The 16778-nt window shown below is 37.6% G+C and overlaps 1 protein-coding gene across 3 annotated transcripts in view; it reads left to right on the forward strand.

Annotated features, from left to right (window-relative positions):
* SMAD4 (SMAD family member 4) overlaps nt 1-16778 on the forward strand; it is a 65441-nt gene that overhangs the window by 27768 nt on the left and 20895 nt on the right. For all 3 annotated transcript variants that reach the window (XR_005064792.1, XM_037034373.1, XM_037034383.1), the window contains exons 8-9: nt 1218-1268; nt 15374-15557. Coding sequence is in view for 2 of the 3 variants with exons in the window: in XM_037034373.1 (XP_036890268.1) it covers nt 1218-1268; nt 15374-15557 (235 nt within the window). In the remaining variant the exon portion in view is untranslated. The remainder of the gene's footprint in view (nt 1-1217; nt 1269-15373; nt 15558-16778) is intronic.

Here is a 16778-nt window from a genome sequence, read left to right on the forward strand (position 1 = left end):
TACATTTATTTTTCTCTTGCTAATGTTTCATTAACACCACCACATTGATTTCCATTCATTTGTTTGTTTGCTTTGTGTATGTTCTTAGATCTCATATGTATGTGTATATCCACCCTAAGTTGATGGAAACCCCTTGAGTATCAAGACCTCACCGTATTACTTAGCATACCGTAGACATTCAGATGTTGAATCCTTCATTACTCTGCACAGGCATGATTGGGAGGGATACCCTTCTGATGAGCATAGCTTGTTGTTCAGGCACATAGGAACACTGTTCATTGGCATAGTAAAATGAAGAGTACAAATCTTTCATATATATCAAGTCGTTTTTTCCTCTAATAAAAGGTTAATAGTACCAAAGGAACTTGGAACATACAGGAAAGTATAAATAAGAAAATAAAAATTACCTAGAATTCTACAACCCAGAGAGATCCACTTTTAATACTTTGGCATGTTTTCCTTCCAGTCATAGAAATGGGTATATATAGATTTGGGGGCGGGGAGATCTTACTGTATATATTGTTAATTCTGTTGTTTTTCCAGTTGTGTTACTATTTTTCCATGTCTTAAGAGAATATAATTTTTAATGGCTGCCTGGGCCAGCATAGTGGTTAACAGTGCTGAACTTGGACCCTTAACTGGCTGTGTGACCATTAGCAAGTTCTTTAATCCTTCTAAGCCTTAAGATTAATAATAGTAGTATCCACTTCAATGTTGTAAGAAGTAAATGTAGTAATTCATGTGAGATGTTTAGCAGTATCTTAACACATAATAATCTCTAGGATATGTTAGCTATTGTTCCATTATGGAAATATCCTTAATTAAATAAACCATACACACTTGATTTTAGAATGGACCTAATGATTTGAATTACTATTATATATTACATTATGAATTATGCCATGTTATATGTTATGTGAATAATTTACTTTTAATTTAAAATACATTTTGCATGTACAACTGTTGTAAATTTCTTAACAGCATTTGGCACACAGCACTAAAATGTTACTTACTAAATATCTACAAAAGTAATTCAGGAGTATTTGCTTACTATATTTATAATCTAAACTAAGCTTTTAAGTTCTCAAACGTTGCATAAGCCTGATCCAAGCTGCTCCCAAGGTATGGTAGTTACTTTTAAGTAAGGCTTATTAAAAAATTTAGCATTGGTGGACTTTTAATAAATAAAATTGGGGTTTTTATTGTGTTTTCTTCAGGGCCAGTTCACAATGAGCTTGCATTCCAGCCTCCCATTTCCAATCATCCTGGTAAGTGTATTTCCAAATTGAGTCCCTATTTAGATTTTCTTTATGGTAGTAGAAACACATACACAAGATTTAATATAATTACAAAGTAATTTAATGTTTAGATAAGTACAGTTCTCATTATGGTATTAATTAGTAACCAGTGTAATCACACTTAAACTGTTTATATTTGATTCTTCTTAACTGTCTCTGAAAGAAAATTATCTTCAGTTAAGATACAAAGTACCAAAATGCTGGTTTTAGCAATGAATACATAAATATGCAGCAAAAGAAAACTAGGTTTCAAAACAGAACTGATGTAAAATTGTAGCTTAAAAAGCTAGAGAAGGATCTGAAGTAGATGCTGAAAAGAAAAATAATTCACTACATCTGTCTTAGAAGATAGGTTCAGGAATCTCTGGCTAGTTGTAATTTAGAGACCAATTAAATTATGCTCAAAGAGTAAATAGCTAAGTAGATTTTCCAATTCATAGTTTGAATATTAACTTCTTAAAATATAGAAGTAATAAAGTTTAGAAATAAAGTACCAAGGGCTTCTTAACATAAACATAGGATTTTGATTTGTTTTCCTTCTATCCCTTCATATCTTTCTTTCTTAACCATAAAAAGATACAGATATATAATTTCAACTCATCACCTTTTTACCCTAATTTAAAAAATGTTTCATCATAAGAATTTTAAGCCTATACCAAATGCTGTATTAGTGTGGGAAATCCCTCCTTCACTGTACGCATCCCTCTGCTATAGCTGTTAATAACTAGTGGCCAATCCTTTTTTATTCATACCCTTATGTATTTTTTCCCCCTTAAATGTTCTCTATGACAAAGGTCCCTAAGATTTTTGTGTTTTTTTAAATCCTCACCCTAGGTAAGTTTTTCATTACTTTTAGAGAGAGAAACATCCATGCAAGAGAGAAGCATCAATTGGTTGTCTCTTTATATGCGCCCGGACCAGGGATAGTATGCGCCCGGACCGGAAATTGAACCTGCAACCTTTCAGTTAAGGGATGACGCTCCAACCAACTGAGCCACAACAGCCAGGGCCCCTCACCTACTTTTCATTCATACCCTGGCCTTTTATTTTGAAGGAAATTCTATGTATTCATTTGATATGTAAGTATCTTAGTATATGTTTCCAGTAAAGATTTTTTTAAAAAAGATGACTATAGTAACTAAATGACCAACTTAAAGGATACCTTATAATTCCTCAAATAAATCTGCATAATGTTTTTAAACAGTGTTTTGCTATTATTCATGTTGGTTCCATTTTTTTCTTCTGTTTATTAAACAAAACATTGAGGGTGACATCTTTATGCTTATAACTCTTCTTTTTTGGGATTTTATTTATTTATTTTTAGAGAGGGGGAAGGGAGGGAGAAAGAGAGGGACAGAAACATTAATGTGTGGTTGCCTCTCACACATCCACAACTGCAGACCTGGCCCGCAACCTAGGCATGTGGCCTGACTAGGCATTGAACCAGCAACCCTTTGCTTCACAGGCCAGTGTTCAATCCACTGAGCCACACCAACCAGGGCTGCTTATAACTCTTATACTTTAGTTGAAGAGATTGAAAGAATTTCTGGGTCAGAAGGCCCAATTGTTTTATAGTGGTCACATTAGAGTATAAAAACCACTTTTTCTGTGCTTACCAGCAGTAAATGGTAATAGTTTAATGAACTTTGTGAGGACTTAGGAGGCAAGTAATACTTGTTTTGATTAGGAGAAAAATTCTAATGGGGCAGAAGCATTTTTTAAACATATACATTTACCAGTTAAATTATCCTCTCTGTGTTATATGCATATTTGTTGTTTGAAACATTTTTGTGGGTCAGCAGGTCTTGCTTTTTTATAAACTTTTCTTTAGGTTTTATTTATTTATTTTTAGAGGGGAAGAGAGGTAGAGAAACATCAATGTGTGGTTGCCTCTCATGTGGCCCCCCTCCCCCCTCCCACCACCACTGGGTACCTGGCTGGCAACCCAGGCGTGTGCCCTGACTGGGAACCAAACCAGCAACCCTGTGGTTCACAGGCCAGCACTCAATCCACTGAGCCACACCAGCCAGGGCAACATTTTTATTGAGGAATGTAACATACAGAAAAGTATAGAAAACATGTATACATATAATCTAATCAATAATGTTAAAGCCAACATCTGTATTGAATACCACCCAGATTGAAAATTAAATTATTGCTCCCCCCTGCCCCCAGAAATCTTCCTACCTCGTGCATTTTGTTTCAGTCAAAAACTTTCCTCTCCTTTCCCCAGAAATAACTACTACCCTGCTTTTGTAGATAGTTTTTCTGCTCTTTGAAAACCATGATGCATCCTTAATCTAGTTTTGTAGTTTAGTTTTACTTGTATTTGAAATGATGTAATTGAAATCATTATATCAGAATCTTAATTTTGTTAGTAAATAAATATATTGTGATAAGAGGGGAAAATCTAGAATCTTAACAAATGAGACTTTTTGGTGGCTTTAAGGCAGCATCATTGAGAGTCATTAGTGGCCCCTGGCAACTTCGTAGGGCGCTAGGTAGGGTCTTCATGAGTTAGTGGAATGTGACCTGCAGGAGTGATAGTAATCAGGGCTCTGAAGAAAGACCTACCGAGGATAGAATGGTGGAGTGGGGTTGGGAGTGGTGGCATTAGCTAGTTATTTGGTCTCAGTTTTAGATTCTGCAGTTGCTTTTGGCCTTATGATAGGTTTATTTTATTCTTCTTAGGATAGAACCGATGTTAAGGCCTAATAGCTTCTGGTAGTTAGGGAACAGCATAAACTAGTTATAAGGATATGCATCTGTAGCACCCTGCGTGGGCATTCTGTCTTTGAGCAGAATGGGAAGTAACTTAATAGTGAGGATGATCATGAAAGGTTTCTTTCCAAGTGGTTGCGGGAGGGGATCCACTCTGCACATACACCTTAAATATAGTCAGCTAGTTGGAACCCAGATGTCTGTGAAGTCTTGGCTGTGAGTACTAGTGGGCTCAATAGTAGTTGTTTTACCTCACTGCCATTAATTTTTCCTCTTGTACTGTTAAAAGAATATTTTAACTGATCTCCCTATTGAGAGAGCTTCCAGTCATATTGCCCTCCTCTCTACCATTTAATCTGTATTTTTCAACATTTTTCTTTTATTTCTTTAAAGATTTTATTTATTTATTTTTAGAGGAGGGAAAAGAGGGAGAAAGAAAGAGAGAGAAACATCAGTGTGTGGTTGCCTCTCATGCACCCCCCTGCTGGGGACTTAGCCCGCAACCCAGGCATGTGCCCTGACTGGGAATCAAACCAGCCACCCTTTGGTTCACAGGCTGTCACTCAATCCACTGAGCCATACCAGCCAGGGCAGTATGTCTTTTAAAATTAGAATCTAGTTGCTACTTCTCTGTTAAAAAGATCTTACATTAATTTTCCTGCTTATTGCTTGGCCATAGGATCAAGTCCAGATTCCTTACCTAGGCGAAAAAGGAAAAAAAAGAGTCTCTCATCCTTGTCTCTGCTTTGTTTGCTGGCCTCATCTCTTTGTGCTTTAACTATCCTGAGCTTTGTACCCAGGCTTGCTTGGCTGTGCTTTTTTTTTTTTTGCACATGCTGTTATCCTCTTATATGTCTTATGCTCTACGTATGCATAAAATTAAATGTTATTCTGCAAAAAAACTACTCTCCAAATTTAGCAGATTGAAACAGCAATGACAATTTATCTTATTTCATTTCTGTGGATCTGGGAGTGGCTTAGCTGGTTTGCTCTGGTACAGGCTCATGAAGTTGCAGTCAAGTTGTTGGTTTGAGTTGCCATCATCTGAAGGCTTTTCTGAAGTTGGAGGATTCACTTTCACGGTGATTTACCAAAAATACCTGGCAAATTAGTGTCATGGTTGGCAGGAAACTGCAGTTTCTCTCTGTGTAGACCTCCCTGTAGAGCTTCTTGAATGTTTTCACATGATGGCTAGTTTCTGCCAGAGGAGTGATCAAGAGAAAGTGAGACACAGCCTTGGTGTCTTTCAGAAGTTGCCAGGGGCCACTAATGACTCTCAATGATGCTGCCTTAAAGCCACCAAAAAGTCTCATTTGTTAAGATTCTAGATTTTCCCCTCTTATCACAATATATTTATTTACTAACAAAATTAAGATTCTGATATAATGATTTCAATTACATCATTTCAAATACAAGTAAAACTAAACTACAAAACTAGATTAAGGATGCATCATGGTTTTCAAAGAGCAGAAAAGCAGGGTAGTAGTTATCTACAAAAGCAGGGTAGTAGTTATTTCTGGGAGGGGATTACGTAAGGATGTGAGTAGCAAGAAGTGAGAATCCCTGGAGACAGCTTGATGCCCATACCATGCTTCCCTGAGCTGCTGAACATGGCGAACACTGAAGATCCAGCTGGAGTGAACCACAGTTCACTGATCCTGTGTGTCCCCTGCTCTAGTACTGTTTAACCCCTAAATTATAGTTATTAGTTTGCATAGCTGCTATTGTGTTTTATGAATAAATAGAAAAGAAACCAAAGTGAATATTTGTGTTAGGTATATGGTTAATGCAGCCCTTTAAGGTCTAATTAAGAAATACTAAAATACTCTACTGCAGGCTGAGGGCCATTTAGACAGGAAATATGCATATACCTCTCAATATGTAAAATATTTTAAGTAATTAATAATCATCAATAGTATGTAGTGAATCTATTATGAGAAATTATTTTTGAAGATTGTTGCATAAATGTTTTAGGAAAATAGGTAATATAAATTGTAGAAGATGAATATAATTAGCATTGGATGCTACACTTGTGTTAAAGATTTGGGACAGGCCCTGTACTTGGTGATTTCTGTGCTTTGACTTTGATAACTGGTTGAAAAATAGTTTTAGGAAAGGTCACCCATTTCATTTCATCTTTTAATGGGTTCTCTTTTTGCTTTTTAAAAAATTTAATCTTATTCTTTTTTTCCATTACCATTTAGTCCCCTTATACCCCTCTCTCATCAGCAGTCACTGCACTGCTGTCCATGTCTATGAGTCCTCTTTCCTTGTTGTTCAATCCCTCTGTCTCCTCACCTTCCCCTCACCCCACAGCTGTTATCCTGCTCTCCAACTGTGAGTCTGTGCCCATTTTCTGTGTTAAGTTCCATTTGTTCATTAGATTCCCCATATGAGTGGAGTCATATGGTACTTGTCTTTCTCTGACTGGTTTATTTCACTTAGCATAATGTTCTCCAGGTCCGTATGTACTGTCACAAAGGGTAAAATTTTCTTCTTTCTTTATAGCTGAGTAGTATTATATTGTGTAAATGTCTCATAGTTGTTTTATCCACTCATCTACTGATGAACACTTGGGCTGCTTCCATATCTTGGCAGTTGTAAATAATGCTGCAATGAACATGGGGGTGTTTATGTTCTTTCACATTAGTGTTTTGGGTTTCTTTGGATGTATTCCCGTAAGTGGGATCACTGGATCAAAAGGCAGATCCATTTTTAATTTTTTGAGCTATCTCCATACTACTTTCCACTGTGGCTGCACCAATCTGCATTCCTACCAACAGTGCAAAAGGGTTCCTTCCCCTTTCTCAGCATCCTCGCCAGCATTTGTTTGTTAATTTATTGATAATAGCCATTCTGAGAGGTGTGAGGTAGTATCTTATTTGCATTTCTCTGGTGATCAGTGATGTTGAGCATCTTTTCATGTCTGTTGGACGTCTAGGTGTCCTCTTTGAAGAAATGTCTGTTTAGGTCCTTTGCCCATTTTTCAGTTGGGCTGTGTTTTGGTGTTGAATTTTGTAAGTTCTTTCTAAATTTTGGGTATTGACCCCTAAGATGTATTGATGAGTATGATCTCCCATCCTGTTTTTAATTTTGTTGATGATTTACTTTGCTGTGCAAAAACTTTTTAGTTTGATGTAGTTCTACTTGTTTGTCTTTTCTTTTGTTTTCCTTGCCTGAGGAGATAGGTGTGATAAAATAATGGTTATGAGCAAGGTCCGAGATTTTGCTGCCCATGTTTTCTTCTACAATTTTTATGGTTTTGAGTCTAACATTTAAGTCTTTGATCCATTTTTAATTAATTCTTGTGTGTGGTATTAGAAGGTGGTCTAGCCGGGCATGGTGGCGCGTGCCTGTAGTCCCAGCTACTCGGGAGGCTGAGGCTGGAGGATCGCTTGAGCCCAGGAGTTCTGGGCTGTAGTGCCCTATGCCAATTGGGTGTCTGCACTAAGTTCGGCATCAATATGGTGAGCTCCTGGGAGCGGGGGGGCCACCAGGTTGCCTAAGGAGGGGTGAACTGGCCCAGGTCGGAAACGGAGCAGGTCAAAACTCCCGTGCTGATCAGAAGGTGGTCTAATTTCATTTTTTTGCACATATCTGTCTAGTTTTCCCAACACCATTTAGGGAATAGATTATCTTTAATCCATTATATATGCTTGTTTCCTTTGTTGAGTATTAATTAACTGTAAAGGTGTGAGTTTATCTCTGGTCTCTCTGTTCTGTTCCATCCATATATGGTGTCTTTGGTGTCTCTTTTTATGCCAGTACCATGCTGGTATAAGCATGGTCCTGCACAATAGTTTTGATTACTGTGGCCTAATAGGATGGTTTGCTATTAGGCGGTGTGATTCCTTCAACTTTATTCTTTTTTTTTCAGGATCATTGTTGCAATGTGGGGCCTTTTGTGGTTCCATGTAAATTTTTGAAATATTTGTTCTAGTTCTGTGAAATACATCATTGGAATCTTGATAGGAATTGCATTGAATCTATAGATTTCTTTGGATAGCATGGACATTTTAATGATGTTAACTCTTTCCTTCCTATCCATGAACTGTCTATGCCTGTTCCCAGTATGTGTGTTTCCACTTATTTTTATCTTCTATTTCTTTCTTCAGTGTCTTGTAATTATTCTGAGTACAGGCATTTTTATATCCTTAGTTAAATTTATTCCTAGGAAGTTTTCCTTTTTGTAGCAATTGTGAATGGGGTTGTTTTCTTAATTTCTCTTTCTGTTAGTTTGTTACTGAGATGTAGAAATGCAACTGATTTTTGGATATTAATTTTGTATCCTGCTACTAAATCAATTCTAGTAGTTGCTTGGTGTACATCTCTATGTACAGTATCACGTCATCTGCAAATAATGACAGTTTTACTTCCTTTCCAACTTGGCTGCCTGTATGTGGCTTAAATGCTCCAACCAAGAGACACAGGGTGGCTGAATGGATAAGAAAACAAGACCCATATATATACTGCCTTCAAGAGACCCATATCAGATTGAAAGATACACACAGTCTAAAAGTAAAGGGATGGAAAAAAAATATTTCATGCTAATGGAGAGGGGAAAAAAAGCTGGCATAGTAGCACTTGTATCCAACAAAATAGACTTTAAAACCAAGGCTATAGTAAGAGACAAAGAAGGACATTACATAGTGATAACAGGAACAATCCAATGAGAGGATATAACCCTAGTAAACATTTACATACCCTGTATAGGAGCACCTAAATATGTGAAGCACATCCTGATGGACATAAAGGGAGAGATCTACAGATACAATTATAATTGGGGATATTAACACCATTGACTTCCATGGATAGATCTTCCAGACAGAAAATCAACAAGGAGACAGCAGCCTTAACACACTAGATCAAATGGGTTTAATTAATATCTTCAGAGCATTTCATACCAAACCAGTAGAATATACATATATTTCAAGTGCATATGGACCATTTCTATGATAGACCACGTGTTAGGACATGATCAGGTGGTGTTTATTCCAGGAATGCAAGGTTGGTACAGCATGCACAAATCACTAAATGTCATTCAACCACATAAACAAAATGAAGGATAAAAACCACATGATCAGCTCTGCTGGTGTGGCTTAGCAGATTGAGGGCAGTCTACCAACCAAGAGGGTCCAGGGCACATGCCTAGGTTGCAAGCCAGGTCCCCAGTAAGGGGCACATGAGAGGCAACCACACATTGATGTTTCTCTCCCTCTCTTTCTCCTTCCTTTCTCCTCTCTTTAAAAATTAATAGTCATTAAAATTAAATTTAAAAAAAAACCACATGATCATATGAATAAATTCAGAAAATCACTTGATAAAATCCAGCACCCATTTATGATCAAAACTCTCAGAAAAGTGGTAATAGAGGGAACACACCTAAACATAATAAAGGCCATCTGTGACAAACCCACTGCCAGCATCATGCTCAACAGGCAAAACTACAAGCGGTCCCCTTGAGATCAGTAACAAGACAGGGATATCTGCTTTCCCCATTCTTATTCAACATAGTACTGGAAGTACTTGCCACAGCAGTCAGACAAGAAGAAATACAAGGCATCCAAATTGTTTTTGCTTCTTAAAACCGAGATATATTTATTAAGTGTTGATTTTATGTTAAAGTGAAGAGTTCCCTCAGTGACTTTGAGGTTGTTTTGGTAATTCAAAAATGGATTCAAAATATACAAATTTCTAAATTCAGATTGTGTTCTAATACATTGGAGCTATTCATTATTTAAGAGAGTTCCTTTATGTGTTCATAAAAGATTCTCACAGTGCATCTCATTGAAATCTAAATAATAAAAAAGATAATTTATAATGAGTCTCTTGCTCTTTTTCTAAGATTTTATTTATTTATTTTTAGAGAGGAGAAGGGAGGGAGAAAGAGGTAAACATCAGTGTGTGGTTGCCTCTCACACGCCCCCTACTGGGGATCTGGCCCGCAACACAAGCCTGTGCCTTGACTGGGAATCTAACCGGTGACCCTTTGGTTTGCAGGCTGGCACTCAGTCCACTGAGCCACACCAACCAGGGCTATAATGAGTCTTTTAGGTGCTTTATTCAGATTTTTAATTTTTAAGTTAAGGAAATTAAAATTTTTTTCTTAAATAACTTTTATTTCAGAAATTAAAGATAATGCCTTGGAGACTTTTATTTTCCATTACAATTAAACAAAATTTCTTTGATAAAACTGTTTTTTAATATGGGTCCCCATTACAAAACATATTTAGCTATGTACTTACATTGTTAAAAATCTTCTTTTCATGTCTTTTAAACCTTTTAAACTAAGTTTAAACCTTAAACGTAGTCTTTTAAACCTTTTCTCTGGCCAATAATGAGCATTCAGTACAGGCTCCATGAGACCAGCTCAACTTCACTAATTTAGGAACAAGAACTAAAAATACCAACTATCAGCAAGCACATTAACAATCCCACTTCCTTTAAAATGAATTGAGGCATTAAAACTCTCTGAACTGAGTAATTTTATCCTGCTGTTGATGTTAATTTTGAGAAGCTGCAGGCTTGTCACTTACATGTTATTTGGTTCTTGGAGCAAAAGAGCAAAGGGAGATCCAGAAAGGCTAAATGAACTTAATGAATTCATATCACCTGCTCCTGTTTTAGAAATAAGAATGTTCCCTCTTGTTTGGCTAGCAAATTTAGAGCGCAATAGAAAAATTTTACAGGTGGTGTTTTCTATCCCAATAGTGCCCAGCTCTCTAGAAACCACTTAGATTACCACTGATCCTTTCTGTCCTCATAGATAGTAACCCTATTCCTTGTACTTCCCTAGGATTAATAACTTCTTAATAGATGGTCATTTTTCATCTGCGGTTTCTGGCACAACTCTAATACCAGCTTTTTAAATCCTCATTGTCTTAAAACTCTTCTTCCTAGTGCTAGCAGGTCAGCTAATTCTAAACCTATTCAGAGATGTAGCTTTATGTAACCATCACTGTTGCATGGTGTCTGAAATATTACAGAAACAATCAAACAGAAAATCCCTTGGTGACTGGAAAAAAAGGTTTAAGTGCAGGTTGTAGTTTCTTTTTGTTGTTGTTTTTGTTTTTTTAGAGTGGTGAATTTTATTGACCGTCTTCTGTATTATCTTTTTTAAAATATATTTTGTTGATTATGCTATTACAGTTGTCCCATTTCACCCCTTCAGTCCCCCTCCCACCCACATTCCTGCCCTTTATTTCATGTCCATGTGTCATACTTATAAGTTGTTAGGCTTCTACATTTCCTCTACTATTCTTACCCTCCCCCTGTCTATTTTCTACCTACCGTCTATGCTACTTATTCTCTATACCTTTTCTCCCTTCTCCCCCTCCCCCTCACCTGTTGCTAACCCTCCATGTGATCTCCATTTCTGTGGTTCTGTTCTTGCTCTAGTTGTTTGCTTAGTTTGTGTTTGTTTTCTGTTTTAGGTGTGGTTGTTAATAATTGCAAGTTTGCTGTCATCCCACTGTACATGCTTTTTATCTTCCTTTACCTAGATAAGTCCCTTTACCATTTCATATAATAAGGGCTTAGCAATGATGAACTCCTTTTAACTTGACCTTATCTGAGAAGCACTTTATCTGCCCTTCCATTCTAAATGAAAGCTTTGCTGGATAGAGCAATCTTGGATGTAGGTTCTTGCGTTTTATGACTTGGAATACTTCTTTCCAGCCCCTTCTTGCCTGTAAGGTCTTTTTTGAGAAATCAGCTGACAGTATTATGGGCCCTCCCTTGTAGGTAACTCTCCTTTTGTCTTGCTGCTTTTGAGATTCTCTCCTTCATTTTAATCTTGGGTAATGTAATGATGATGTGCCTTGGTGTGTTCCTCCTTGGGTCCAGCTTCTTTGGAACTCTCTGAGCTTCCTGGACTTCCTGGAAGTCTATTTCCTTTGCCGGATTGGGGAAGTTCTCCTTTATTACTTGTTCAAGTAACTTTTCCACTTGTTGCTCTTCCTCTTCTCCTTCTGGTACCCCTGTAATTTGGATGTTAGAATGTTTAAAGATGTCCTGGAGGTTCCTAAGCCTTTCCTCATTTTTTAAAATTCTTGTTTCTTCATTCTTTTCTGATTGGATGTTTCTTTCTTCCTTCTGGTCCACTCCATTGATTTGAGTCCCAGTTTCCTTCCCATCATTATTGGTTCCCTGTACATTTTCCTTCATTTCACTTAGCATAGTCTTCATTTTTTCATCTAATTTGCGACCAAATTCAACCAGTTCTGTGAGCATCCTGATAACCAGTGTTTTTGAACTGTGCATCTGGTAGGTTGACTCTCTCTTTGTCACTTAGTTGTATTTTTTCTGGAGCTTTGATCTGTTCTTTCTTTTGGGCCACTTTTTGTCTCGCCTGTTACATAGTGAGGGGGCGGAACCTTACGTGTCCACCTGGGTGGGGCAACCCAGTTGCTGGGTTCTGATGCTGTATGTGGGGTGGGGATCTGACAGGGAACAATGGTGCTTGCTCTGCTCTCTGCGGATTTCAATCACTTCTTCCACTTCCCACAAGCAAATTGGGCCCTTCTGGTGCTGATCCCCATGTGGATGTGTTACAGAACAGACTGGGGCAGGGGGTGCTGAACGAATATAAAAGACCCTTCCTTTTTCTCCGGGGGTTCCTCCCCACCTACTGGGTTCGTTTTGCCCACCACGTGAGGAAAGACATCTCTTAATACCAGAGATCAGTGAAAAGGAAAGGAATTTATTATTTACTTGAAATAATACAAACTAAAGTTCTCCACAAACTCACACAGTCCTCCTGGTACCCTCCACATGGCAAAAGGGAGCACTTCCAAAGTCTCGTGGTCCTAAACAGACGCGTGCTCCCAAAAAGACACCCAATGGCTGCTGCACCTCCGTTTAAATCCCAGTGTCATTTCTGGCTCCTCCCACAATTGGCCACAGCTTCCAGCATTCAGGGCAGGTGTGGCCCTGTGGTGTGGAGCCAATCATCTCCAAGTTCTTCTGGACCCTATTACAAATCCCTATTTGGGGCTCCCCTCTTGGCTCCATCCTGTTATAGGTGGGCTTGTGCACATTCTGGGACCCTGTGGGCCTCTCCAAGGAACTCTCCTGTGAGGCTGGAGTCTCTCCCACCACCTCAACCCCCACAGGTGTTTTCAATCAGTGTTTCGAGGCTTTATATCCTGGTGCTGGGACTGTGGGTTGCACGGTCTGTCTCGCTCCCCAGTTTTGCCTGGTTTATCTGAGCACAAATGTGGGACTGCCTGTCCACCAACCACCTTTAGTGCTGCGCCTGCTCCACAATCTGCCGCCTCACTGGGTCCACCAGCCTCCGCTTTGTGTACCCGGGTCCGCCAGCTGCTGGGAGCTGGGAGCTCTCTCCGCCCAGCTGCTCAACCCCGGCCGTCCTGCCGGTCTGGATGAATATGTTTACTTTAACTCCTTGGTTGTCGGACTTCTACACAGTTCATTGTTTTGTCGGTACTGGTTGTTTTTGTTTCTAAATTGTTGTTGTCCTTATGGTTGTGCAGAGAGGTACAGTGTGTCCCTACCTATGCCTCCATCTTGGCCAGGAGTAAGTGCAGTTGTGGTTGATGATGACGAACATATTATTATTATTTTTAAAGATTTTATTTATTTATCTTTAGAGGGGAAGGGAAGGAGAAAGGGAGAGAAATATCATTGTATGGTTGCCTCTCATGAGTCCGCCACTGGGAACTGGCCTGCATCCCAGGCATGTGCCGTACCAGGGAATCGAACTGCGATCCTCTGGTTCGCAGGCCCGCGCTCAGTCCACTGTAGATACGCCAGCCAGGGCACGAACATATTATTTTTGTTTAAACATGGATTGTACAGCTCCTCTGTACCTCCACTCTCCAACTGACTCTCAGGGGAAAAAGGTTGCTCACCATGAAACTACTTCAGTGTGAACTAGGAAATGCATATACTTGCACCTCATTTTTTAACTCAGCATTGTAAACATTCATGACTTCAGGGGCATTGCTTGTAACAAAATTTACTTTTTGGACTGATTGCAGAAAGTGCTCTTCTAAGTGCTATTACTGTGTTTTGTTGCCAAAACATTGGATAATTGATACTCTGTGTTAGACCACCTCTTTAGTTTAGCTTCAAACAGCATACCTGCCCCTTGTTTGCTGAAGCTTCTTGTTTATAGTATAATGTGATGTTTTTGATAAAGAGTTTTGCTATAAGGAATAACTTCATAAATATTTCAGAACTGGCTTTTTCATGAGGCACTTTAGTATGACACTAGTTTTCATGTTCTACTGGTAATTCAACTATATTTAAAGTAATGTTTGTATTCATGATTAGTTGATTTGATTTCTGTGATAAAACATTTGAAATTTTGTTTTGCATCACCCAGTCTTCATGGTCTGTTTTATTTATTCTTTATTGGAAAGTACTTTCTACCTTGATAACATTTTGAAAATCAGTTAGATACAAAGACTTTAGAAGGTTTTTAAAAAATGTATTTTAAGCATAAGTTATACTGCATTTTAAGATTTTTGGGAGGTGTTTGAAAAAGATCTATTTTTTTTGTTATTCTAACTACTCAAGTTGTTGAAAGTTTTATTGCTTTAAATGCTACTCCAGTTAGAGTTCATAAAGGGCACAGTGAGATGTGGATAAACAATTTGTTTATCAGCAGAAAACTTTACAAACCACATAGTGCCTCATTTTTCCCAATCATTGAAAATTATTTTAAACCATTTACTGTTGTTCAAATGAATATACTAAATGTATCCTTAAAGATAAATTTGTAGTAGTTAACCTGATTTGACTTCACTAAGAGGTGGAACAGTGACCTTTCACCCAGGAGACAATTGAGAATTCATACTCATGGCAACTATGTAGTTGTAGTGTAAGTAACCTTGACTCTGGTATGAATGAATGGCAGAATAGGTTATGCCCTTACTCTCAATTAGGGAACTAGAAAAATACAACGTGGATTGATGTTTTCAAGAATACTTACTTGGAGTATGTCTTGAGTCAGTATATTAAAAAAAAGGTTCAGGCTACATAGAAAATATGTGCAATCAAATGAAATATGGTAAAATAATTTTAGTTTCTCATTATTTCCATTCTTTAAATTGTCAGTTGATTGGGTTTTTTGAGGTCAGAACCAAATTCTTACCTCAAAGAACCAAATTCCTACCTAAAAGGTTTTAAACATGACTACTAGAGTTTTAAGATTGCTAGAGACTGAGCTGAAAAAATAGAAGACGTGGAAATGCCTACTTTTTGAATGTGTTGTCATTTTAATCATATTCTTTTGGGTGCTTTTCAGATGCCTCTCCATCCCTTCACCCTTCCTTGTCGGAAGAGTTTTGGCTTACTGAGTGATGTTTGCCCTCATTTGTCTCCTGCAGCTCCTGAGTATTGGTGTTCCATTGCTTACTTTGAAATGGATGTTCAAGTAGGAGAGACATTTAAGGTCCCTTCAAGCTGCCCTATTGTTACTGTTGATGGATATGTGGACCCTTCTGGAGGAGATCGCTTTTGCCTGGGTCAACTCTCCAATGTCCACAGGACTGAAGCCATTGAGAGAGCAAGGTATTACAGTTTTATAATACCTGATTGTAGTTTAAACTATATTATAGTTGTAAAATAACTGATTTTATAGTTATTTTATAAGTTGGCATACAATCTTATGTTGGTTATATTAGTTTCAGATATATATAGTACAGTGACTATTAGTTTCAGATGTATATAGTATAGTGACTCGACATTTTTATGCCACACAGTGTGATTCTAGAATCATCCTAATTCTAGAATCAATTATCTGTCACTTATCACAATGTTACTAAGTTCCCCTGCGCCTGTTCACCCATCCTCCCCACTCCCTCCCTTCTGATAACTGTCACTTTGGTCTCTGTTTCTATGAGTCTGGTTTTTTTGTGTTGTATGCTTCCACATATAAGTGAAACCACATGGTATTTGTCTTTCTCTGCCTGACGTATTTCACTTGGCATAATATCTGTGTTGTTGCAAATGGCAAGATTTTATTTTTTATTGGTACATAATGTTCCATTGTGGGTATATGCCACATCTTGAATATTTTGTGTATATGTGTATGTAAATGAAGTTTCTATGGTTGAATAGTAACAAGACTTTTTGGAATCCAGTTTAAAAACTAATTTTTATTTCCCCTGATCATATATTGTTTCTACACATATTTAAAGGAAGTAGTACCTGAAGACATGTTTCTGCAAATGTTATTTGTAATATTGGAAAATAGTAAAAGAGAATGGTTAAGTAAATTTTGACCAACTTTCTTTCTGTAGTCATTAAAACATTGATAAAAGTTTATATAATCAAATGTAGATGCTTAAGATGAAATATGGGAAAACACAATTTTAGGTATTGTAAAATCTTAGCTCTTTAAGAAAATGTGTGTGTAAGCTCTATCAAAGCTGTGTCTATGGCAAATTACCTACCCTCTAAGTCAGTGCTGTCTAATGCAATGTTCTGTGATGAAGGAAATGGTTTATATCTGTGTTGTCCAGGACTGTAGCTACTAGCCACATATGTCTATTAAATACTTAAAATATGGACATGTGACTAACTGAATTTTAAATTATTTTAAATTAATTTAAGTAGCCACTTTTATCTAGTGACTATCAATTTGGACAGTGTACCTTAGTTTTGTATTTATAGAATGGAAATGATAATACTTAGCTCATTGAATTGTGAGGGTGAGTAAGAATTTATGTTAAATATTCCTGACACATAGTAAGCATGGGAGGGGGACCCAAGAAAACCTGGAATTATCTT

The sequence above is a fragment of the Sturnira hondurensis genome, unplaced genomic scaffold, assembly GCF_014824575.4.
Source record: "Sturnira hondurensis isolate 20B ecotype Veracruz unplaced genomic scaffold, ASM1482457v3 Scaffold0001872, whole genome shotgun sequence".
NCBI classification, from domain to species: Eukaryota; Metazoa; Chordata; class Mammalia; order Chiroptera; family Phyllostomidae; genus Sturnira; species Sturnira hondurensis.